The sequence below is a fragment of the Theropithecus gelada genome, chromosome 7b (assembly GCF_003255815.1).
Source record: "Theropithecus gelada isolate Dixy chromosome 7b, Tgel_1.0, whole genome shotgun sequence".
Classification (NCBI taxonomy): Eukaryota; Metazoa; Chordata; class Mammalia; order Primates; family Cercopithecidae; genus Theropithecus; species Theropithecus gelada.
Genome location: NC_037675.1, coordinates 11,481,275 through 11,508,406, shown reverse-complemented (window position 1 = coordinate 11,508,406; position 27,132 = coordinate 11,481,275). Strand labels below are relative to the sequence as shown.

Genomic DNA, 27,132 nt, shown 5'->3' with positions numbered 1-27,132 from the left:
GGAGGCGGGGAGAGAGATTGATTCCCCCCACCACAATTACTGAAATCACCTTACCTGGAAAGGATAATGTTTAATAGTTAGGTATTCAGCCAGGATATCCAACATTCTCACCATCTGAGAGAAGATAAGCACTCGATTCCCCCTTTCTCGAAGTCTTGTCAACAGTTTGTCTAATAAAATCAGCTTCCCACTGCTCCTTATGAGGGACTGAAGATTTAAAAGACATTCCAATAATTACATTGAAACACAAATTTTAATCTTCCCTAATCTCTAAAAATCCATATTTTAAAAATCATCTTAAAGCTTTCTGAAGCCCTTAGCAACCTGGCTGACCAGCAATTCCCGAAATGTTCTTTTTCCCAATATCTGGGATACCATACTTCCCAAATCATTCTTAGTTACCTAACTTTTTTCTCCAGTTTTTAAAGCTTCCTTTGATGCTCCCTCTTAGGTCACTAAGCAGGAAACAGAGCATTCTGATGAAAAGCACCTAGAGAAACTAAGTGTTTTTTTGAGAAAGTAATTATGAGGAACTACGTACCAAAAGAATCTCCTGTCCATTTTCCCTTTCATTTTCTTCAGGGGGTTTAATCAGATAGCAGTGGTTGCAACATTTTTTCAGTTCCATCACAATATTAAGAAAACCAGACGTGCTGCCTCTTGTTCCTTTGGCAAGAGCCTTGTAATTCCTGGTCAGAATCCACCTGCAAATTAATATGATAATGATACTACTAGATACAAAAAAAAAAAAAAACCAGAAAGTTGTAGGTACCAGAAGAGTATAAGAAAAAGTAGTAGTATTGTGGGGAAAAGAAGAGGCCTAAAAAGGTTTAAGAAGCAAAGAAGAATATTTCCTTTTGTATCTTCTGTCATCTAATCATAATCTTTCACATCTCCAGTCAAAATTAGGAATGTTAAAGATTCTGCTGGATATTTCAACCTCACTGAACACAGGAATATTAGAAGAAAACAACTCTATATACACACAACACACACATGTGCTTTACACATATATAGACACACACACACACACACATTTTACATATTTACACATACTTTATACATATTTAAGTGTGTGTGTGTACACAAAGGCTGAGAATCCTAAATGTGAAAATCTAAAATGTTCCAAAATGGCACTCAAAACTTCTGAGTGCCAGTATGACACTCAAAGGAAATTCTCATTAGAGCATTTTACAGTTCTGATTTCCAGATTTGGAATGCTCAACTAGTAAGTATAAAGCAAATATTCCAAAATCTGAAATACTTCTGGTCCCCAAGCATTTCTGATAAGAGACTCAACCTGTGTGTGCATGTGTGAATGGAAAATGACTGTCACTGAAGCACTCTTCACTGAAATATAAAAATTGGAAATAAGCTAACATTATGAGGTTAAATAAATTAAAATACACCATAAAATAGAGGCTATATGCCCATTTTAACATTGTAAAAAAGTATTTTATCTGACAAAATACTTATCAGTATGTTTTCTACCCAAATTTGGAGGAGAAATACAGATATATTCATGTATAACCATGTATAATCCTTAACCATAAACTCCAAAATATTAAAAGTACTTTTTTCCCTGAGTGGTGCAATTTCTTTATCCTTCTCTTAGAAATCACACTTTAGGAATCTATCTCAAGGTCTTCACTGCAGAACTATTTATAAAAGTGGGTAAAACAATCTAAATGCCTACCACAAGGAAACTGGTTGAATAAACCACACTGTATATCCTCAATGGAATACTATGCACTGTAAAGGCCTATCTCTACAAGCTACTATGGGGTGCTCTTCAGCATGCATCATTAGGGAAAAAAGGCAGAGAAACGTGTATATGGTATGCTACCACTTATCTAAGAGAAAGGAGGATATTCAAAGTTAAAATGCATTAACAATTAAAAGTTAAAGGAAGGATAAGCGTTAAAATGTTAAAAAATAATAATTACAGACCAGGTGCGGTGGCTCACAGCTGTAATCCCAGCACTTTGGGAGGCCGAGGGGGGCAGATCACCTGAGGTTGGGAGTTCGAGACTAGCCTGACCAACATGATGAAGCCCCATCTCTACTAAAAATACAAAATTAGCTGGGCGTAGTGGTGCATGCCTGTAATCCCAACTACTCAGGAGGCTGAGGCAGGAAAATCGCTTGAACCTGGGAGGCAGAGGTTGAGGTGAGCTGAGATCGAGCAATTGTACTCTAGCCTGGGCAACAAGAGCGAAACTCTATCTCAAAAAATAGTAATAATAATTACCTATGGGGAAAGACGGACGAGAACGGAGGGAAGAGGGAATGAAGCTACATTTCTTTGAACATACCAGGCTTTGTAGCTTTGCCTTTGGAAATCTACAAATATTATAAATAATTTAAAAACAAAATTAAAGCAATCCCTAAAAATAAAAACTACAATGAAATAAATCAATCTATGTATCCATTAGTGGCCTAAACAGACAGAAGAAAAACTATCTTGAGTACTTTAAAACTCTCCCATTTCTTGTGGTATATAACCTTAAAAAGCAAAAAAAATAAGTAAAAACAAAACCTGTGAAAAGAAAATCCTGTTGCAGTGAGCTGAACTCACGCCACTACACTCCAGCCTGGGTGACAGAGTAAGACTCCGTCTCAAAACAAGAAAGAAAATCTTAACCTGTTTCTACTATTCTTATTATTGGTGGCATTATTAGCTTTGTTGTATGTATAGAATGAATTAGCTAGGTGAGGTTGGGAAGTGAGATTTTTAGTATAGCATAATATCAGTAAGATCAAATAAAATATCTGTGGTACTGTTCATCATGTATTTTTACCATTAAAAACAAATTTCCCAATTCTGTCCACTGAAAAATATCTGTCAATAATGTTTGCTGCAGTTGCAAAGAGCACCTAGGGCCCAGTATGTGGTCTCCAAATACCATTTCCTCATCTTTGCCATAGTCCATAAACCATCAGAAAGAGGCCAGTCTTCTGAGGCTCCTTCAGACTCAACAGCCTTGGACTTCAGGGTACTGCGGAACCCGACAGTCTATGAAGTTACACCCAGAAGCAAGGTTTGGTGGCGACGGGCGCTGCTCTACAGTGAAAAGTGCGGAAGGACCTATGCCTGTGGACAGGGATTGCAGGGAATGCTGGTGGCCCTGAAGTAACTCTGCTCACTTTCTTTGGCTCTCTAGTGCTTTCCGCAATCCTGCATGTTGTGCAGCCTGAAGGCAAGAGTATTAGCCAGGACTCTTAAACTGCAAGTGATAAAAACTCAACTAAATCAGTTTAAGCAAACTGGAAGTATCTAGAGTAGGCAGAAAAATCATATGATCAATCAACATGCAAAATAGCATCCACCAACTGACACATTCATGTTGTTACTCAGGTAACACTATTTCCCCTTTTACATTTTATAGTATTAAACTATTTTCAGAGGAAAAACAAAAACAAATATTTCCTAGTAAAAGAGTATGCAGAACTTCTTGGATATATGGCTGACTCTAGTTCTGGGGCAGGAAATGTACAAGACGAATGTGGAACACTTTATCATTCCAGATAGCAAAGAAACTATCAACTACTATTATGGTTATGTCAAAAGGACTCCAAAAACCAACTTGAATAAGTTCCCACTAGCTAAAAATGGGACTGTTAGAGCATGAATATGGATAATAACTGCAACAGAATTAACCATAAATAGGTGTAACTGATGAGTTCATAATTATATCGAAGTAAACCTCACTGGTCAAAACCTTTGAAGAAAAGTAGATCTTCTCCTCTGAAAATGGCAAAAATAAAAAAGAATCTTATTCTGCCTTTCCTATATGAACTGTTCCTCAGCTGACATGGGAAAGTTTCTTTTTATAGAAGTATTCCACCTAATAAACAAGTGAGTGATAAAATTTGAATATCACCCTTTTGTACTATCTAATGAATTAACAGATCTAGGCAATGATCATCATTAGTCATTAACATCACAAAAAAAAAGACATTTATCCTGTGAAAGAACATTCCTCTGCCTCTAAAGTCACACTGAATCTGAGTCTAATCAAGCCTTTACACTTACTTGTGAGTATACAAAAAACACAGTTCAAAGGAAAAGTGGTTTTAAAAAAAAATTTTTTTTAATAGAGATGAGGTGTCACTGTATTGCCCAGGCTGGTCTCAAACTCCTGGGCTCAAGCGATCCTCCTGCCTCAGCCTCCCAAAGTGCTGGGATTATAGGCATGAGCTACCACACCTCGCTGAAAATATTAAAGAATGCCATGGAGCTGCAATCAGCAAAATCCAGATTTTGAGAAAAATCCTCAAAACATAAATTCAGTTTCCTGACTCAAAAAATTAGTAAGGCAAGGAAAAATAAATTAATTAAAATATACTTAAGAGACATACCAACCAATCAAAATGCATGGAGCTTACCTCAATCCCAAAACAAGCAAAATGGCACATGCACAAACGGATATATATATATATATGACAACCAGGAAAATGTAAACACTAGACATTACAAAACTGTTAAGGAATTATTAAAATTTTTTAGACATAACAACAGTATTGAAATTTTGCTTAATAACAACAAAACGTTGGGAGGCCGAGGTGGGCAGATCACCTGAGGTTGGGAGTTCAAGACCAGCCTGACCAACATGGAGAAATCCTGTCTCTACTAAAAATACAAAAAAAATCAGCTTGGCATAGTGGCGCATCCCTGTAATCCCAGCTACTCGGGAGGCTGAGGCAGGAGAATCGCGAGACTCTGTCTCAAAAAAAAAAATATATATATATATATATATATATATATCCTATCTAATAGTTTCATGGTACTGATCTCAATCCCTTTAGGCCTAACCCAAACAAGAACTTACTTATAATACTGTTTCTGAAGGGCTGACATCTCCACCCTGAGAATCTGTTCCACTTTAGCAGGAAGGGATTTCTCCACATCTTTTTTGACTCTCCGGAGAAGGAAAGGCTCTAGCACCTTATGAAGACTCTGGTAGCCATTCTCTCTCCCTTTCCCATGGTCTTCTTCAAAATCTTCCCAAAATTCAAACCTAGGGAAGAAATAGTATAGTGTTATTTAGCCACATTGAGGAAAAGAAGAATGGGGGAAAAAAAACTGAAAAAAATGAATCTTTCCCATAAGGAAAGACAAAATTATCAATCACTAGAGCTCTTAAATAGAAAGGAAAACAAAAAGGGGAAAAGCAAAATGCAATCAACTGCATCAGTCTACACTGGATAATACCACGTTTCCAATTCTCAGACTGAATTCAGAGTTTATAAAATATTTCAGTCTATCATGTAACCAACATCATCTAGAACTACCCAGTAACTACTCAAAGCACACGCTCTCTGGTAGGATGGAAGGTCAGACACAGCCGGTGCCAGTACTGCCAATGGACACAACCGCCTCAAGAGAGTCACCGTCATTTCTGAACTCATAAGTAGTCATTTCTTTTTTTTTCTTTTTTTTTTTTTTTGAGAGAGTCTCGCTCTGTCACCCAGGCTGGAGTGCCTTGGCGCAATCTCGGCTCACTGCAACCTCCACCTCCCGCCTCAGCCTCCTGAGTAGCTGGGATTACAGGTGTCACCACCACGCCTGACTAATTTTTGTATTTTTAGTAGAGACAGGGTTTCACCATGTTGGCCAGGCTGGTTTCGAAATCCTGACCTCAAGTGGTCCGCCCGCCTCGGCCTCCCAAAGTGCTAGGATTACAGGTGTGAGCCACCACATCCAGCCATACATTTTATCAGGTATTGTTAAGTGAAACAAAATCAGCCTTAGTAACACCTGGTATGGCCTAAAACAATCATCTACAGGAAAGCAGATAACATGATCTTTTGGGGTAGAGATTTAAAGTTGTCATTAAAGCCTACAGCCTGATAAACCTAAGGTAAACTGTATTTTCTCACACTGCTATGCTACTAAGCAAATACTCCAAGAACACAAAATAGGTGAGGAATTAAAACCGATAATTTAAAATGCACAATGAAAACTGAACTATCTCTGGCCGGGCGCAGTGGCTCACACCTGTAATTCCAGCTCTTTAGGAGGCTGAGGCACGCGGATCACCTGAGGTCAGGAGTTCGAGACCAGCCTGGCCAACATGGTGAAACCCCATCTCTACTAAAAACACAAAAATTAGCTGGGCATGGTGGTGAGTGCCTGTAATCCCAGCTACTCGGGAGGCTGAAGCAGGAGAATCACTGGAACCAAGGAGACGAAGGTTGCAGTGAGCCAAGATCATGTCATTGCACTCCAGCCTGGGTGACAGTGAGACTGTCTCAAAAAAAAAAAAAAAAGAAAAGAAAAGAAAGAAAGAAAACCGAACTATCTCAATGCTGGAGATGATACCTCACACACTGAATGTGTGAAGTGACTGGAAATCAGTAGAAGTAGAAATATCACTATATCAGGCTGTTTTCTGAATACCTGAGAGAATTTCAATAAGCTAATTTACCTAACACGTTATAATAAATTAAAACTTCACTAATCTAAAAAATTAAATGTAAAGTTTATTTCCAAGATTTACTTCCTCTCTGTTTTAGGCAACCAATATTTTCACCTGCCTACTGTACTCTTATTATATTAAGGGAGTTAATGAGACACTAGTTCTTGACCTACAAATACTGAGGAGACATAAGTATCATTTATTTGTTTATGAATTGTCTATGGCTGCTCTTCCTCTAAACAGAGAGATGAGTGGGTAACAATGATTGTATGGGCTATGAACCAAAAATATTTATCATCAGATTCTTAATTTTTTTGTTTGTTTGTTTGTTTGTTTTAGAAAGAGTCTCACTCTTGTTGCCCAGGCTGGAGTGCAGTGGTGCGATCTCGGCTCACTGCAAGCTCCGCCTCCTGGGTTGACGCCATTCTCCTGCCTCAGCCTCCCAAGCAGCTGGGACTATAGGCGCCCGCCACCATGCCCGGCTAATTTTTTGTAATTTTAGTAGAGACAGGCTTTCACTGTGTTAGCCAGGATGGTCTCAATCTCCTGACCTCATGATCTGCCTGCCTCAGCCTCCCAAAGTGCTGGGATTACAGGCGTGAGCCACCGTGCCCGGCCTAATATCAGATTCTTTAGAAAAAATCTGCTGCCCTGAAAACAATGAATAATTTATAATATTAGATATAGAAAAGGTATAAGGTCATAGTGGAGATGTATAAAGACACCATGTTACATCTAAAGGTTCCTATTTTGGATATATTCCTGCTATCAACTTCTGTATTTAATATCTGTCTCTCATAGAACTAGAAAAAATTCTGATCTTTATAACTTTCCAGAACGTGGAATTTTAGAAAAATAGGTTACTTTAGTGAGGACCAACAAAGAAGGAAATTAAACCAAAGCAGTGAAAATGGTAAGCTAAAAGTCACACAGTAAATATGTAAAAGGAAAAGTGCAAAAAAAAATTAAGAGATTGGCCTAGACCACAGAAACAAAAATTTAAAAAATCATCCCAACACTAAAACACACAATCTCTGAAATACATGCTATCAAACTGAATTGTTTTGTGGGGTAAGTCTGAAGCATATATTTGCATATGATGGTCTTTATAAGCCGAATTTTTCAATCTTGTCATATCTTTTTCTACCCTTAATACCAAGTTCCATGCTTTGCAAACAGTATGTACAAAACGAAGCTACTGATTGATAAGTATTCACAATATGGTTAGTCATCATGTACTCCCTGTCAGAGCCACCCTGCATGAAAGGCACTTAGACTCTATACTAAGGAAACAGAATTTCAGTTGGTTAAAAAGAGGACTAACTTTTGGATTTTGAAACAAAAGCCTGTAACATTTGAGTGGGGAAGTTCAAAAGCTATTTGACTAAACCTAATTCTCTCTTTTATAATAGTTTTTCTTCAGTGGATCCTTTCTTCAAAAGCTCTGTAGAGGCCGGGCGCGGTGGCTCAAGCCTGTAATCCCAGCACTTTGGGAGGCGGAGACGGGCGGATCACGAGGTCAGGAGTTCGAGACCATCCTGGCTAACACGGTGAAACCCCGTCTCTAATAAAAAATACAAAAAACTAGCCGGGCGAGGTGGTGGGCGCCTGTAGTCCCAGCTACTCGGGAGGCTGAGGCAGGAGAATGGCGTAAAAACCCGGGAGGCGGAGCTTGCAATGAGCTGAGATCCGGCCACTGCACTCCAGCCTGGGCGACACAGCGAGACTCCGTCTCAAAAAAAAAAAAAAAAAAAAAAAAAAAAAAAAAAAAGCTCTGTAGAGTCCTAAGGTACCTCAGGAACTTCTGCTAAGGATGAGGCAAAATACTTCACAAGACTATACTTACCCAAACAGCAAGCTCAGGCAGAAATAAGGGCAAATCTGAACTACTTAACTAACAGGTTTTCTTTTTACATACACACCTTTGTGAACAATTTTTAAACTTTTTTTGAAAATGACAATGCTTTAAATACAAAATTTTCAAAGAAAAGAAGATCTCTTAAACAGAAAAAAACTTGCATCTCTAACTCTAACCTATCATTCCATAATTGATTCAACTGGCCAAAGGAAAATTTTGGAAGAGACTCCCTGAATGATAAAGTAATTGAAAAGTTCCTCTCTCCAATTACGAAAGAAGGATATATGACATTTTTCCCAACATAGCCCATGCTGAGTGGAATGCCACAGCTGCTTAACGGCAGGAAAAAGCTAATTATGACCACTTAGGAGCCAAAATCCCTACCATCCACTTCAGCAGTTAGGTACACAAAAGCAAATCATGGCTAAGTATTCACTGGTAGAAACTACATACCACAATTCTTTTTCTATAAAAACAAACACAGATGTTCCCACTGTGTCTCATAACTCTTACTATGTAGGGTGACTTTACTTCGTCTCAATGGTTTTATGAAGGATGTATTTTTTACTCTTAGAATTTGAAGTTCAGAGGACACTGGTCTTGGTCAGAGAAGACTTGATATTGATCTTGGTCTATCTACTTATTGACCATGTGATACGGGACACCTTTTAATCATCTAAGCCAGCATATTCTTATTTGCAATATGAAAATAAAGGAAGCCCTTCAGACTAAAAAAAAAAAAAAGCAATACCCAACAGCAACCTGAAAACACAGGAACAAATGAAGATCACTGAAAATGATCAAATATATGGGTACATGTGAAAGATAGTATACATATATTTTTCTCTTTTCTATATGTCCTTAAAAGACAAACCTGTTTAAAGCAATAATTATATGCTTGTATTCTTGGATTTATAACATAAGGAGGTGAAAATGGAGCTACAGTGGGGTAAAGTTGCCCTATTTCACCAGAATTGAGTCAGTATTAACCTGAAGAAGACTGACACATACAATAATCCCTAGAGCAACCAATTAAAATTTTTTAATAGCAAAAAATTAACAGGAGTTAAAATGACACACTGAAAAGTACTTGCTGAAACAGGAAGGCAATAAAGGAGAAAGTGGAACAAAAAAGATGTAAGACATATGGAAAACAAATAGTAAAATAGCAGAAATCCAACCATATTATTCATTCTGTTAAATGTGAATGAACTAAATATTCCAATCAAAAGGCAAGGATTATTGGCCTGGATAAAAAAGGCACATCCAAGTACCAGTTGTCTATAAGACACATTTTAGACTTACAGAAAGAAATAGGTTGAAAGTAAAATGATGGAAAACAGTATATCATGGACACAAGAATGAGAAGAGACCTAAGGAGCTATAATAAAATCACACAAAATGGATTTACAAAACAATAAATATCATTAGAGGTCAAATGGGACATTCTGGTATTGACTAGAAAAAGGTCAATGCCTCAGGAACATACAATAGTTATGAATGGATACATACCTAACAGAACCCCAAAATATATGAAGCAAAAAATGACAACTCGAAGCCAAAAACTCAACTACAGTTAAAAATCAAAATATTTCATTCTCAATTCAAAGTACAACTAAACTGGCAGTCAGAAAAGATAACAAAAGTCTTGAACACCACCATTAACCACAATGAATGGACATTTACAAAACACTAACCAAACAAAGATAGAATACAGATTATTCTTTATAAGCATTTATGGGACAGTCTCCAGGAAAGAAAGCATACTATGACTATTTAATAAGTCATAATAAATTCATTTAAAGCATGTTCTCCAAGACAAAACTGAAATACAAGCCATTTGGAAAATCTCTAAATATATGGAAATTAAACACCATCCTTCTGAAAAACCCATGCTTCAAAGAATAAATCACAGAGAATTTAGAAAATAGATGAAATCAAATGAAAACAAAAACACACAATTATCAATATTTATGGGATGTAGCTAAAGCAGTACATAGGAGTAAACGTACCTTTAAACAACTAGAAAAGAAAAAAGTTTTACATCAATAATCTAAACTGTATCTTAAGAGAAAAAGAAAAAATTAAATGAAAAGCAAACAAAGGACAGAAACCTTTGAGAGAGGAAATAAATAGAAAAACAGAGGGGCCGGGCACGGGGACTCATGCCTGTAATCCCAGCACTTTGGGAGGCCAAGGCAGGCAAATCACAAGGTCAGGAGTTCGAGACCAGCCTGGCCAACATGGTGAAACCTCGTCTCTACTAAAAATACAAAAATCAGCCGGGTGTGGTGGCAGCCGCCTATAATCCCAGCTGCTCAGGAGGCTGAGGCAGGAGAATTGCTTGAAACTGGAAGGCAGAGGCTGAGTGAGACAAGATTGTACCGTGCACTCCAGCCTGGGCAACAAGTGCAAAACTCTGTCTCAAAAGAAAAAAAAAAAACAGAGATAGAAACCAATGATGTCAAAAGTTGGTTCTTTGAAAACATCAAAATTGATAAGCCCTTAGCTAGAGCTGACCAAGAAAAAGAGCAAAGGATACAAATTACCATAATCAAAAAATTAACTTTAATCACTATTGATTCTTAAAAGAATCTACCAGGCACAGTGGTTCATGCTTATTATCTCAGCATTTTAGGAGACAGAGGCGGGAGGATCACTTGAGCCCAGAAGTTCGAGATCAGCCTGGACAACTCAGCAAGACCCCATCTCTACAAATCATAAAAAATAAATTTTAAAAATTAGCTGGGCATTGTGGTGCACACCTGTAGTCCCAGCTACTTAGGAGGCTGAAGTGGGAGGATCCCTTGAGCCCAAGAGTTCATGGTTACAGTGAACTATGATCATACCACTGCACTCAGCCTGGGTGACAGAGAAAGACCATGTCTCTTAAAAAAGAAAACTAAAATTAAAAGGCTAAGAGAATACTATATAACTTTATGCCAACATATTAGGACAAGTTAGACAAAACAGACTAACTCCTAGAAAGACACAAATTAACAAAAATAAGTCAAGAAGAAATAGAAAACTTAAGTGAACCTGTAACTGGAAACCAGGTTAGTCATTAAAAATTTTCCCACAAAGTGAAGATTGACATGGCTACACTGGTGAATTCTACTAAATATTTAAAGAAGAAGTAACACGAAACTTACACAAACTCCTTCAGAAAACAGAAAGGAAACACTCTCCAATTCATTTTATGATCCCAAAACCAAAGCAACGTAAACATCAAAACAAAACAAAAAGCTACAGACTAAAATTCTAATTAAAATCAAAAACACAGATGCAGCCAGGAACAGTGGCTCACGCCTGTAATCCTAGCACGTTAGGCAGCGGAGACAGGCAGATCACTTAAGCCCAGGAGTTGGAGACCAACCTGGCCGACATGGCAAAACTCCACCATCTCTACTAAAAGTACAAAAATTAGCCGGGCATGGTGGTGCATGCTTGTAATCCCTGCTACCTGGAAGGCTGAGGCATGAGAACTGCTTGAACCTGGGAGGTGGAGGTTGCAGTGAGCCGAGATCATGCCATTACACTCTAGCCTGGGTGACACAGGGAAACTCTGTCTCAAAAAACACCAAACAGATGCAAAAATCTTTAACAAAATATTAACCAAGTGAATCTAGCAATGCATAAAAACTATTAAACATTGTTAACAAGTCAGATTTACGCTAGGAAAACAAAAGTTGGCCTAATGTCTAAAAAGCAATTAAGGTAATATACTATATTGTTAAAGGACAAAACCACATAGTCATCTCAACAGACACAGAAAAAAAGCATTTAACAAAACCTAATATCCATTCTTTATTAAAACCTCACAAACTAGGAAGAGAAGAAAACCTCCTCAACCCAATAAAGGGTATCTTCGAAAAAAAATCTATAGCCAACATCCTGCACCCACCAATTCTATTTAAGATGGAGGTTCCTGCCAATACAATAAGGCAAGAAGAAGAAATAAAAAGCATCCACATTAGAAAAGAAACCTTTAGGTACAGAAAACATAATCCTGTCTATAGAAAAATACTAAGAAATACAGAACAATATAAACACACAGACAGACACACACAGTAGAAACAGTAAGTTTATCAAGTTTGCAGGATGTAAGATCAATATACAAAACTCAATTATAGTTCTATAATAGGTTTTTTTTTAATTCCACTCAAAATACAGTCAGAATTAAAATAATATTTTAAATGTATAAGATTTCTAAACTGAAACCACTGTACACTGAGAAAAATTATAGAAGATCTAAATAAATGGAGAAAACTTTCCATGATTATGGTTTAGAAGACTCAATATTAACAATTTTGCTTTAATTGATATATGATTCGACACAATTTCTATATTTTTCTTGCAGAAATTAACAACCTGATCCTAAAATGTATATGGAAGTGCCAAGAACTCTAGAGTAACCAAAACAATTCTGAAAAAGAAGAAAATGGAACTTGTACTTCTCCATTTTCAAAAAGCAGTCTAGGCCGGGTGCAGTGGCTCAAGCCTATAATCGCAGCACTTTGGGAGGCCAAAGAGGGTGGATCACTTGAAGTCAGGAGTTCAAGACCAGCCTGGCCAACACGGTAAAACCCCATTTCTACTAAAACACAAAAAATTAGTTGAGCATGGTGGTGCATGCCTGTAATCCCAGCTACTTGGGAGGCTGAGGCAGGAGAATCGCTTGAGCCTGGGAGGCAGACATTGCAGTGAGCTGAGACTGCACCACTCCACTTCCAGCCTGGGTGACAGAGCAAAGCTCCATCTCAAAAAAACTAAAAAATAAAAAAGCAGTTGAAAGTTACATTAATCAAGACAGTGTGACATTGGCAGAAGGACAGAAATATGTATTAATAAAACAGAACTGACAGTCCAGAAACAAAGCATGACATTTATGGTGTCAACTGAGTTTCAACAAAGGTGTCAAGTCAATTCAATGGAGAACAGATATTCTTTTCAACAAGTGATACTAGAACAATTTCCCAAATTCTACTGCAAAAAAAATGAACTAAGGCACTCACAGTTCACACTATAAACAAAATGTACTCTGACCTAATATAAAAGCTAAAACTTCCAGAAGGAAATAAAGAAGCAAGTCTTTGTGTCCACAGGCTAGGCAAATCTGTCTCAGATATGATATCTAAAGCACAATCCATACAAAGAAATCCACAAATTAAACTTCATCAAAATCAGTAACTTTTTCTCTTTGAAAGACATTTAAAAAGTGAAAAAAAAGCCATAGATCGGGATAAAATGTGTTCAAATTATATACAGATGCTCCTCAACTTACAACAGGGTTATGACCTGAAAAACCCATCATAAGTTGAAAATAGTGTTAAATCAAAAATGCATTTAATACACTTAACCTACCAAACATCACAGCTTAGCCTACCCTAAATGTGTTCAGAACGCTTATCATTAGACTCTTGAGCAAAATCACCTAACACAAAGCCAATTTTATAATAAAGAGTTGAATATCTCACATAATTTATTGAATATTACACTGAAAATGAAAAACAGAATGCTTGTGTTTATTCAAAGTATACTTTCTACTGAAAGTGTATTGCTTTCATATCACTGAAAAATCAAAAAATTTTACATCAAACTATAGAAAGTTGGGGACTGTACTGACAAAGCACTTGTATTTAGAGTATTTTTTTTTATTTTAATTTTTATTTTTTTTGAGATGGAGTCTCACTCTGTCGCCCAGGCTGGAGAGCAGTGGCCAGATCTCAGCTCACTGCAAGCTCCGCCTCCCGGGTTTACGCCATTCTCCTGCCTCAGCCTCCTGAGTACCTGGGACTACAGGCGCCCGCCACCTCGCCCGGCTAGTTTTTTTTTTTTGTATCTTTTAGTAGAGACGGGGTTTCACCATGTTAGCCAGTATGGTCTCGATCTCCTGACCCCGTGATCCGCCCGTCTCGGCCTCCCAAAGTGCTGGGATTACAGGCTTGAGCCACCGTGCCCGGCCTAGAATTTTTTTTAAAGAAATAAAAAACCTCTTCAACTCATAAAACAAACAATCCAATTTTTTTAACCCATTTATGAGAGGTTGCAATTTTTTGAATTTTTGCAATCAGACCTTGGCAATGACCTTGAGCAGTAGGATATAAATAATTCCCACATGCTTAGAGTTCCAATGACGGAACAGGAGGTATGAATTAAATGCCAAAACATTTGAATAGAAATTGCACCAAAGACATACAAATGGCTAATGAACACCTGAAAAGACGTTCAACATCATTAGCCATTAGGGAAATGCAAGTCAAAACCACAATGACACACATTCGCCAGAATGGCTAGAATCAAAAAGACTGACAATGTACCAAGTCCTGGTGATGACGTAGGGAAACTAGAACCTTCAAACGTTTCTGGAAGGACTGAACAATGGTAGTCACTTAAGAAAACAGCGTGGTAGTTTCTAAAATGTTAAATATAAACTTTCCAAATAATCCAGCAATTCTACTCCTAAGTCTCTAAGCAAGAGAAAGAAAAACATACGTCCACGCAAAGATATAACAACCCCAAAACAAAGCAATCCAAATGTCCATAACTGGACATTTTAACTGGATGCAATGAAATATTATTACCCAATAAAAGAGAACAACTACTGACAGACTCTGACATGAATGAATCTCAAAAAAAATATGCTAAGTGAAGGAAGCCAGAAACAAAAGCCTACATATTAGGATTCCACTTATGTAAAACTTGTAAAAAAGGGAACTCTCTAGAGACAAAAGCTGATTATTGGTTGCCTAAGGCTATATGTGGAAGCAGAGGTTAACTGCAAACAAGCAATGGGGAACTTTTTGGGATGAGGAAAATGTTCTAAAACTGGGCAATGATGATGGTTGCAAACTATAAATTTATTAAACAAATTTAAATTTAAAACTTAAAAAATAAAAGTAAAAACTATATTAACTGAATTATATTATCTATATACAACTATATTAACTGAATTGTTTACTGTACACCAGGTGCTATTCTAGGCAATGCAAACCAGCAATGAATCAAGCAAACAAAATCCCTATGATTTTCATGCATAATTTAATGACATGAGATGAATGAGAACATAAATTTAAAAAGATATGCTATATAGAAACTAAAACAGGTTAGGGATAAGATGTCTAAAGGGCTACTTTAGGTTAGGCAGTCTGCAAAGATTTCTGAAAGGAGGTGGTCGTACAAGATGAGCTGAAGCATTAAGGTGGCTGGCCATGTGAAGATAAGAAGAAATAACATTCCAGTCAAGAAGGAATACTAATGGCTTGGCATGTTTAAGGGAGAGAAAGATGGCCAGAATGGCTGAAGCATAATGAGTGATGGAGAAAGTGGATGAGAGGAATCAGATTATTGTCAAGGGGCCAGACTGAGTGGGGTCCTCCAAATTAATGAATATAGATGTTATTCTAAGTATCACTGAATACCACTGGATAATTTTAAGTTTTATGAGATGTGTACATCATCTCTCCCATAAAAATCTTTTCAATAAAGACATTCCACAGTTCTTTAATAATACGTAAATAAGATGTAAAGTTGATGTTTCGGCTATCAGATATTTGAGTGTAACCTACTTTTCAGTGCTTGTGTACCTTGTATATTTCATTTTACTTATATTGATTATCTTATACCAACAGTGAAAAGGTCTGATGTCATCTATTTAACAGTTATTTCCCAACTGCATTAACTAATTCAGTCTTTCGGCAGACAATACTGCTTTCCTCCTTAACAGGCTAATTTCTGTGCCTTCTTTCACTAATTATGAAACATTTTACTACTGCCATCCCTGCCTCCATTTGATGCTTTGCTTTCCCCAAACCATGCCATCTGTTTTCCCTAAGGTCTACTAAGAAAGTTAAAAAGCATTGGCATTTCAGACATTCTAGCATCTTTTGAAATACACAGGAAGGAGCTTACTTCTCCGGCATAATAAAGTGCAGCAAGGACCAGAGCTCTTTGAGGGAATTCTGAAGAGGGGTCCCCGTAATCAGGAGCCTATGGTTGGACTTGAAATCAATCAGAGTTTTATACAATAAAGAGTCATCATTCTTCAACCGATGGGCTTCATCCACTCCCAGAAAGGCCCAGTTAATACTGCCCAGCACAGTCTAAAGTAAAAACAAAACAGAACGAGCCACCAGGTCAGAAGGGAACCCAAAAGTGCTTTCAAGTGTTAATTATCTCTGTATAAATACCATTACAAAGGTATAGACAGACACATTTATTCTTCACTGACAATATATATTAGGACTCTTCTGTTTATTCTGTTAGTTGCCAGATTGGTAACTATTCAAACGAGAGTATCATCATCTAAAAGGTATAGGTGGGCCTCTTATACCAGCTATTACTGCATGCCCCACAGCAAGAACACAAAAACTGCTATGCTGGGCAAAAATTAAAAAAAACAAAAACCACATGATTCTGTATTCTCCCCTTAATTACGGTCCTTCTCCTGCCTATTCTCCACCCCAACCCTGAAGCACACAAACACCAAGAGCCACCAAACTGAACTTGTTTGCACTTAATACCAATGGGATCTACCTACCACATATATTTCTTAGCAGAAAGGCGATATTTAAAGAGCTTCTTATTTCTGTCCTCCTCACAAAGACCATTCACGTCATCTTTTCTGGAGAAATGCCTTAACAATGATACAATAGGAAATGCCTAAGATGACATTCAAGGCAAATACCTGAGGTGGCATCCAATGACTGACAATAATCTCAGGTAATTTATTGACCTCAATACCCTTTCATTCTGTTTAATTCAATTGGACTTGGTGACCTAAGGTCCCCTCATTTATAGGGTTCTGTTTTCTATTTATAATCTTAATATCCTTTGAGTAATTTTTCTGGTTGTTCATTTGCTTACTTTTTGAAATAAGAGAAAAGTAACATGGCAAGTAGGAGGTACAGACCCTACCCACTGTTTTTTATTTTTAACTTTCATGTATTTATTTATTTTTAACATGCTCCACAGAAAAGTAACAGACCCTAACATCTGGACAAGTCACAGTGGAAAAGATTTAGCCTTGTAGATATTAATTACACACCTTATCTTTTAAGAGGATCTCATATGTTGTTATAAGTGCGTTGAACTTCAATCTTTTGGTTTGGGAATGAATCCATTCATATTCCCGTATCTATAAGAAAAAAACATAATTAAGACATAATTTCTGCTTCTACCTTTCTATATCACTTAAGTGTTGTGATCGATGTAATAGAAACATGCCAAATAAAAAATAAATCGGAATAGAATTTAATGAATATCTCATACACTCTAAAATGACCTAAGCAACCAAACTATAAAGCAGAAGAGTTAGAATTCAAACACTGACCACTGAACAGCAAAAGCTTTATTGCCAGAATCAGAAGAAACTGGCCCCCAGAAACACATCTAATGAAGAAAATGCACCTCATCAGCTACTAAACCCTGGTGATTTGAACTCAACAAGGGATCTCCCATATCCTTAGAAATTTCTTTTAAAATGCAATTTATTTACTTTTTGAATAGGAAAATACATATATTAACAAGTAAAACAAATTCCAACCTTTGGAATTTCATCAACCATAGACCAAAGAGATGTGTCCAAGAAAAAGGGAGGCTTATAAGACCAAAATATAATGCAATACGTATAATAACGTCAATGTAAAAGAACACAAAGATGAGCACATTCACACTGAAGTATAATTGGACACTTAGCAAGCACGAAGACTCATGACAAAGCTCTTGCAGTTTGGCTGTCAAGTTAGGAACTGGAGAACAAGACAGTAAGTGCCTGCAGGTGATCACCACCGAGTGGGGTTAAAAAGAACAAAGAAAAGGAGAACTGGAGATAGCAAAAACTTCTGTGACTACAATTTTTTACAGTTCATTTCCTTTGTTTGCAATCATTTTTGGAATATAGTGCTTTAAGCTATTTTGTAAACCTATGAATTTCTCTTTTTTCTTCTTTAATGGTTAACAAATGATTTAACAAGCTAAAACTATATTCTTAGAAACTCAAAATTAGGCCAATGAAATCAGCCAGCGTTTAAGTTACACAATTTTAATGAAACTATTTACTAAAAATAAATTTGAATTTGCATGAAAATATACGATTACAACATGCAACTCAAATGTTTAAACCTTGCTGATGGCTTGTTCTTATTACAAGCAATTTTCCAGAAATAGTTTATATACAGTGATGAAAGAGGAAAGCTCTGGACTAGATAGATACACCTGTGTCCTAATCCCAGCTCTGCCACATTCTTGCTTGCTAGGGCACGTGTTAAGATACTCTGAGTCAATTCTTCATCAGTAGTAGGAAAGAATGCCATCAACTTTGAAGACTATCATGAAGATTACAGGTATTATACATAAGGCACCCAGCGCAACATCCAGCACACAGCAGGTGCTTTAAAAAAAAAGTTACTATAAAGAAAAGATCTGCTAAACAAAGATAAACTTAAGTCACTGTGTTCTAAATTCATGATGCCCAAATAAAGTTTGGTAACCGATTAAAATAATTCTTATTTCCAGAGCCCTAAAATAGCTTATTTTCCTTTACTTTTACTCCTTTTTTGTAAGTTATGCAACCTCACTGTTTTAAGAAATTAAGAAACAAATTCGAAGAATGTTTATTTTCAGTAAATGTCTATTGAGATAGCAAAAATATTAATATTACACAAAGTATTAACTCCATATTATCTCATATAAAGCAAGTAAAAAGGGCAGAGAGAAGAAAAATTTAATATTGCAACCCAGCTAAAAGAGATTCCCACTCACAAACTCCTGTTGCTTTTTAAATAGTAAACATATTTGTTAAAGAACATCTGAGTTGCACTTTTGTGATAGATACACCTCCTAATATTGAGAACATAGCACGGTATCAGAATAATAACCAAAAACTTTACTAATGATCTACTAAAGGCTTCAAGTCAATTTTCAAATTACATTTATAACACAGATTCTATCCCAGCTCTTTTTGTTTACACACCGTATTTCTGCTCATCAGGTCACCTATGTAAACCACTACGTTAATCTCTGGTGCCCAGATTTCAAACTCTCTCTGCCATGAGGTGAGGGTGGATAAAGGGACGACTATAAGAAAGGGGCCATACAGCTGGTGTTGGTGGAACAGGTAGGAGAGGAATGATATGGTCTGGATGGTCTTTCCTAGGCCCATTTCATCAGCAAGGATTACACTGTTATTTCTGCAGAAAAAAAAATAAATAAAAACAAAAAAATCATTAGTTCACCAAAACACAGAATGTCCATAAATAGCAATGACACCAATGCTTCACAATAACAGTCGAGCAAGGTGTCATTCATAAGCCTCAACTGTATTTCCTCTCATCTGCAATTACTTCAGCTTTCGACATAAGGAAGAAAGTAGAAACCAAAAATAGCAGAATAACAAGTGACCTATCTAGACTTCGATTACTATGAAAGCCTTGTCAGACTCTTTACCTTTAGGCTTTTCACATCACCTTCCATAGGCTATCTTTTATCACAGAGAAGACAAGCTTTGTAAAAAGTGAAGACAAGCATGTAACCTTAGACTCCATCAATAGAGAAAGCTATCAGCACTGCTCGTGAATCCTATGGCCAGCCTACCCCATTCCACTGCATACCACTGGGTTGTTTAATGCCACATACACTATTTCCTAGACCTCTATGTATAGGTGTATGGCTCTTGTTTTAAATACAGTTTAGCCTAAGGCAGGGGTAGGCTACAGATCATATTTGTGGACCCTACCCTAGATCTACTAAATAAGACTATATGGAAAAGGGCTGACAAACACCTTTGGAGATTCTGACTCAGGTATTCCTCAGACCAGGGACACCCCACTCAGGAACCTGGCTGCACAGCAGCAGGTGAGCCGCGGGTGAGCGAGGGAAGCTTCATCTGTATTTACAGCCGCTCCCCATTGCTGGCATTAGTGCCTGAGCTCCGCCTCCTGTCAGATCAGCAATGGCATTAGATGCTCATAGAAGCATGAACCCCACTATGAACTACACATGTGAGGGATCTATGTTGCACACTCCTTATGAGAATCTAATGCCTGGTGATCTGTCACTGTCTCCCATCACCCCCAGATGGGACTGTCCAGTTGCAGGAAAACAAACTCAGGGCTCCCACTGATTCTACATTATATAGTATAATGTAATAATAATAGAAATAAAGTGCACAATAAATGTAATGTGCTTGCATCATCCCGAAACCATCCCCCACCCTCCTCCTCAGTCTGTGGAAAAATTGTCTTCCATGAAACCGGTCCCTAGTGCCAAAAAGGTTGGGGACCACTACATTAAACCACAGTTTGAGAAACACTACTCTACAAAATGGGCTAGATTTCAACAGGGTATTAATGGAAAAAGAATATCTAAGAAAAAAATTTTAAAATTGAAGAAACAGCCAGAGTTAAGAAAATATATTTGGGAAACAGAACATAGTCATTTGGCAGGAAATTAGGATTACATGTAAGACATCAGATTGAAAACATTATTAAAAGGTTCTTGAAAATAAGAACACTGAAAGTTTGCTGTATATATAATACACGTTTAATCAGCAAATCAGAAAGAACTAAAAGTAATTTACAGGTTAAAGGCAACCTAACTGATTCAAAAAACAAGACGTTTAATTCACCAAAAAGAGGCAATTTCTAAAAATACCTTCTGTGTTCTACAAAATAGCTAAAGGGTAAAATACAGAAACAAAGAAGATCACACTTGAATAAGGGAGAATGATGAAGCCATACCCCTATACATCTCAGGTACACCTAATTTTCTATACAGTTTAGATGTAGTATATTCCTTTGAGTAACTTCCTTCTCATTTCTTTCACCTTTTCAATATTATTGAGGAGGAAGCACAGTTAAGTTTCTCCAATATTTCCTGCCCCTAGAAAATGCCATTGTCTACATACACATACTAAAGTAGGTTTGAACTGATTCACCTGTTTTTCTGGAACCAGACCAAAATAGCACATTATGTAATGTAACATTCCTGTGACCAGGGCTTAACAGGTGCTTGGGTCCTTTTCAATTGATTTTTATTCGTTTGGTTTAAAGTAAAAAAATGCTGGCCAGGCACAGTCGCTCACAGCTGTAATCCCAGCACTTTGGGAGGCTAAGGCGGGCAGATCACATGAGATCAGGAGTTCAAGACCAGCTTGGCCAACATGGTGAAACCCCATCTCTCCTAAAAATACAAAAATTAGCCAGGCATGGTGTTGCATGCCTGTAATCCCAGCTACTCAAGAGCCTGAGGCAGGAGAATTGCTTGAACCTGCGAAGCGGAGGTTGCAGTGAGCCAAGATCTTGCCACTGCGCTCCAGCCTGGGCAACAGAGCAAAACTCAGTCTCAAAAAAAATAAAAAATTAAAAATTAAAACAATGCTGGCCAAGGACTGTACACAAAACACCATGCAACTCTGGATGGGTACGTGGCACCTTTGCTCCTAAGAGCCCTCAAATATAAAATGAGGATTATTTTATGGAAAATTCCTTAAAGTTCATCTAACTTTATAACTGTCATTTAGATGAATTAGGTCCCATTATCCTCTAAAAGAAAAAATCATTTTTAAGCAATTCAGAATCATTATATCAAACCCACATTCTCAAACAATCTTCTCAAGACACCTAATTTTCATAACTGAGTATTAAATATTGTATTAGATTTTATCAGATAAAAAGTAGGAGATGGTTCACTTTGGAAAAAGTCACTGTAAATGCATCTCTATAACTAGAAACCTTCCTTTCAGCATTGAGGGGAAAAAATATTTTTTAAGCTGTCCCTTTTTTTTTTTTTTTTCCTAAGGTAAAGTCTCACTCTGTCACCCAGGCTGGAGTGCAATGGTGAGAAAATGGCTCACTGAGGTCGGGCGCGGTGGCTCACGCCTGCATTCCCAGCACTTTGGGAGGCTGAGGCGGGCAGATCACGAGGTCAGGATCACGAGGATGATCAAGACCATCCTGGCTAACACGATGAAACCCCATTTCTACTAAAAATACAAAAACTTAGCCAGGTGTGGTGGTGGGCACCTATAGTCCCAGCTATTCAGGAGGCTGAGGCAGGAGAATGGCATGAACCTGGGAGGTGGAGCTTGCAGTGAGCCAAGATCGTGCCACTGCACTCCAGCCTGGGCGACAGAGCCAGACTCCGTCTCAAAAAAAAAAAAAGTAAGAAAATAGCTCCCTGCAACCTTGGCTTCCTGGGCTCCAGCAATCCTCCCACCTCAGCCCCCCAGTAGCTGAGACTACGTAAGTGTGCCACCATGTCCAGCTAATTTTTGTATTTTTTGGTAAAGATGGGGTTTTGCCATGTTGCCCAGGCCTGCACTTTTAATTCTAAATAAGGATTTTTTACTTTACTATAAAATACTAAAGACATTAAGAGCTTGCACTTAATTGAGCACTTCGAGAAAGAAGTGTGTGGGTAGGCATTAAAGGTACTTCTTACACTGCATGTTCTGTAAGGACAGCAAAATACATCTATATTGGTTCACTGTTAAATTCTCAAGGACTAATGGATCCCTATGTGAAAAGTAAAAAGTTCCTCTTCAAAGTTTCCCCTTTTGTTAAAGAATAAATAATAAGTGTTAGAAATAATAGTTTCTTTTAAAAATTAACTTCCTTCAAGCTTCCCTGCTTTTTGCTAATAACTCTTCCTTTGTTAAGCTCTATGTGGCTGTTAAATATAGTAAGGGAGTAAGTACATTCTATGTCCTTGTACTTTAAAACGGGTTATCTGTTCTGGACTATAACCTGCTCAGAAATGTCCGAACACGCCCAGACATTTCCTGGCTTACAGTCTACGCCTCTTTCTTATTTGGAAATGTTATTATTCTCCTAGTTCCCCGTAAACAACCCCTTTCCTTTGTTTTCCACTGTGCATTTACCTATTTAGGAAAGTTTTGTGTTTTTGGCCAATCGTACTCCGTCTAGATTGTGCGGTCCAGCTCCAGCCAATGGAGACAGGACACAACAGTAAGGACTCAATGCGTCAGGGATAAAAACCTCTGCTGTTCTCTGTTCAGTGTGCTCTCATGACAATTAGGCTTCTGAAAAGCACCCTTTCTGCAGAAAGTAAAATCACCTTGCTGAGAAAATTCCTTGAGCACTAGTTCTTCTTTTCAGCACTGAGGAACAAGCATTTGTTTCTAACACCTAGCACTTAGTAATCAGGAACTACTTGAAATTGGTGAAGAAAATTTGTAAGTACTTCCCAAATGTACCTTTAAACCTCCAGTGCTATCACTGTCTCATCTTTTTTTTTTTTTTCCCCCCCCCCCCAAGATTAATGTGGTATCATTATAAAAAGGATACTTTCACAGGTTCAACCTTCCTCTGAACAGGATAATCCTACAGTCTATACAGGTAGGGAGTGGGGTGAAGGGAGGGGAATCACATTCTCTACAGCACTACTGTAGGAAATTAACTTAAAAGTTTGCCTGGCCTAGAAAGAAAATACATGTGAAAAAGACATTTTCTTATTCCTCCTGAGTAACTCCTCCCACATTAAAGATTTGGGTGACTTAACTTGCTATTTACACTCATGAGTAACATGATAATAGAGGTTTCTGGCTATGACAAATTACCCACCAAATAATGAAATAACAAAGTATTCTTTATATCAGAATAAAATGGTATTATACATACATAAAAATTTCCAGGAAGGATTTCTCTCAATCATATTTTATTTCTGTAATATGCAGTGTAAAGATTTCTTGGTTGAGATATAACAAGGGTGTGAAAAAAGAAAAAAAGAATTCTTGACATCTAACAATAAAGAAGACAGAAACAGTAAGGAAAACTGCACTCATATTTTTCTACCTACTTGCACCAGGAATGAGCAAGCCAGTTGAGACCTTCTAGCTGATAATCTCGAAGTTCCAGATTCTCCCCTCCTAAATATGCAGGTTGTTTCTTTAAAGCTACAAATCGTGGTCTCTGCTTCAGGGCCTGAAAAACAAAAACCCAAGTCTGAAAGAAAATTTTCTTACTGGTACTATGTTAAAATGCTAGTCACAATTCACGTATTCGGCATCAAAGCATAGAAACCTAAATTTCCTTTTTTTTTTTTTTTTTGAGATGGAGTCTCGCTCTGTCACCCAGGCTGGAGTGCAGCAGCGCACTCTCAGTTAACTGCAAGCTCTGCCTCCCAGGTTCACGCCATTCTCCTGCCTCAGCCTCCCAAGTAGCTGGGACTACAGGTGCCTGCCACCATGCCCAGCTAATTTTTGTATTTTTTGTAGAGACAGGGTTTCACCGTGTTAGCCAGGATGGTCTCAATCTCCTGACCTCATGATCCGCCGGCCTCGGCCTCCCAGTGTGCTGGGATTACAGGCGTGAGCCACTGTACCTGGCCAAAAATGTAAATTTCATGTGTGAATCACCAGCTCACTCCATCACCCCTTTCTTATGGTTTATATTCCATAAGCCAGAGTTGGTTCATCCTCAAACAAAATATTTTTAGTTAACTTGTCCCTTTCCAGAAATAAGTCTATGAATATCATTAAATAGCACTTTATGTCTTCTCTATTATATGGCAGTGAGAGTCTCCTATTTTCAGAAACAATTATCTTCATGTTATCTTATTCTAAAAAGTACAAAACACTGCCTCCAGCTGTCATATGCTAAACGCAGTTGATCTTCACCATAACAGGATTTATAAATTCAGAAATGCAGCCTATCTACCTTAAACCCTTTAAATTGTGTGAATTTGGTTTTCCCTTCAGAAACAACAAGGTTCTGAAGAGAAGGTTTTCAGCCCCAGAGGCTTGAAGGGTAGCATTCTAGTGAGGTCAGCCTCTATGGTTTGCATAAAAATGTGGATTCTGTGGCCAAATCAGTTTAGGAAACAACCGATGAAAAAGTTAAACAAATTTCTTTACTCATGACTTTTCAAAGTCTAAAATGTGTGTCCATAGTGTGAATTTACAGGAGAAATTTATTCAGGGATGTATCCCAAAGTTACATGGCCAGAAGTCTTTTTTCAGGGGACATTTCTCTGAAGATTAGTGCTCTATAGGGTACATTATGAGAAGTATCATCCTAATAAGAGTATTTGATAAGGTTACTGATATATTCAGCTCTCCTATGAGGGCCGCTGGCAGTGAATGGAATCTGACTGCTTACTCTCCAAAATCCAGCCATCCATCCATTCCTACCAAATCTACCCCATAATTGTTCTCCCATCCACTCCTTCCATGCCACTGTTACTTCCCTTGTCCTCACACTACTTCTTCATTCATGGACTTCGATGACATCTTACTGGCTGGACCTTCTGGCTTTAATAATTACTTACTCCAGAGTCTCCTATATACTGCTATTAGATGAAGCTTTCTAAATAAAATACTGTTTTCATACTGCCACTGTACTCAGTAGTACCAATACCTAGAAGATAAAGTCAAAATACCCTTCGAGGTAGCCAAGACACACAGTTTGACCTTGATGTACTTGTCAACATCATTCCTCTTCTCCTCACCCCTGGAGTCTAGCAGTCTCCTACTGAACTACCACTACAAGAATCTTTTTCTTGATACCTTCCATGGGAGGGCAATACCCTGAGCCCCCCTCTTGTCTGTCCAGCCAGCAGCACCAATCCATTATACAAGGGCCAGAGGCAGCTCGAGAACCACAACTTCCTCTTAAAACCCATTCAATGAACACTGGAGCTCAGAGACTTCTACATCGGTGCTTCTCTGATCACATTTTCCCTATCACACTCTTTGACCAGCAATTAAATACTGGTTTTCACAGATAGAATTCTAGTGCCATTAACATGAATGTCAACTTCTAGAGACATACCACTTGTCTGATATTTTATTACTGAGGACCCAAGCACATCACTTTCCTGATGGAATAAATTCCAAGGAAAGGATTTATACAGTCAATCTAGCAAATAAGCCTATATATTTAACTTCTTAGAATTCAAAGATACTCGCCTATTATATCACTTCCTGCTCCCAGAAAGGGTATCACAATCTTGCCCAGGTTGACCTCAAACTCCTATGCTCAAGCGATCCTACCACCTCAGCCTCCCAAGTAGCTGGAACCATAGGTGTGAGCCAATGCATGGTGGCTCACGCCTGTAATCCCAGCACTTTGGGAGGCCGAGGTGGGCAGATCATTTGAGGTCAGGAGTTCGAGACCAGCCTGACCAACATGGTGAAACCCCATTTCTACTAAAAATACAAAAAATTAGCTGGAAGTGGTGGTGCGTGCCTGTATCCCAGCTGCTCAGGAGGCTGAGGCAGGAGAATCACTTGAACCCAGGAGGCGGAGGTTGCAGTTAGCAGAGATAGTGCCACTGCCCTCCAGCCTGGGCGACAGAACAAAACTCTGCCTCAAAATAAAATAAAATAATAAAATAAAAGTGTCTAAATCCTTTTAAGTACTCTCCAAAATATCTCTATTTCTAACTATGTAAATTGCAAGATTAAAGAAGTCAACAAAGCCATGAAATAATTCATTCTCTGCTTTTGCTTTAATGTCACATTTAAGTCACCTTCTTTCACTTCAAAATGGCAATCACCATTTCATTTTGTAATATTTTCTCAGCACATATGTGACCAATCCTCTGTATCAGTATATCTTCTCCCTGAAAAAACAAAAGCCAACCATCACCATACCTTGCATTCTCTTGTTGGGATGGTTTTTGAGTTGTTCCTACTGTGGAAGCTGTCAATGCAGTTCTGGAATTTCTTTCCAATGAGGGCTTCATCTTCCCAGCTACACTCTGAATAGGGCAGTCCCATCCATTTACATAGATATTCAGGCTCATTTGAGGGTGCCGGCTTCCGACTGTGAGCTATTTCATATAAAAAAATTTATAGATTAGCAACTGTCAATTAAAAGTGAAAAATGACAC

General features: G+C 37.8%; 1 protein-coding gene across 1 annotated transcript in view; it reads right to left on the bottom strand.

Moving 5' to 3' along the window:
- CHD2 (chromodomain helicase DNA binding protein 2) overlaps positions 1–27,132 on the bottom strand; it is a 146,699-nt gene that overhangs the window by 56,081 nt on the left and 63,486 nt on the right. The window contains exons 16-23 of the mRNA XM_025390911.1: positions 26,894–27,072; positions 24,097–24,221; positions 19,253–19,469; positions 17,327–17,416; positions 16,192–16,382; positions 4,833–5,021; positions 542–704; positions 55–207 (exon numbers count right to left, since the gene is read on the bottom strand). Coding sequence (XP_025246696.1) covers positions 55–207; positions 542–704; positions 4,833–5,021; positions 16,192–16,382; positions 17,327–17,416; positions 19,253–19,469; positions 24,097–24,221; positions 26,894–27,072 — 1,307 coding nt within the window. The remainder of the gene's footprint in view (positions 1–54; positions 208–541; positions 705–4,832; positions 5,022–16,191; positions 16,383–17,326; positions 17,417–19,252; positions 19,470–24,096; positions 24,222–26,893; positions 27,073–27,132) is intronic.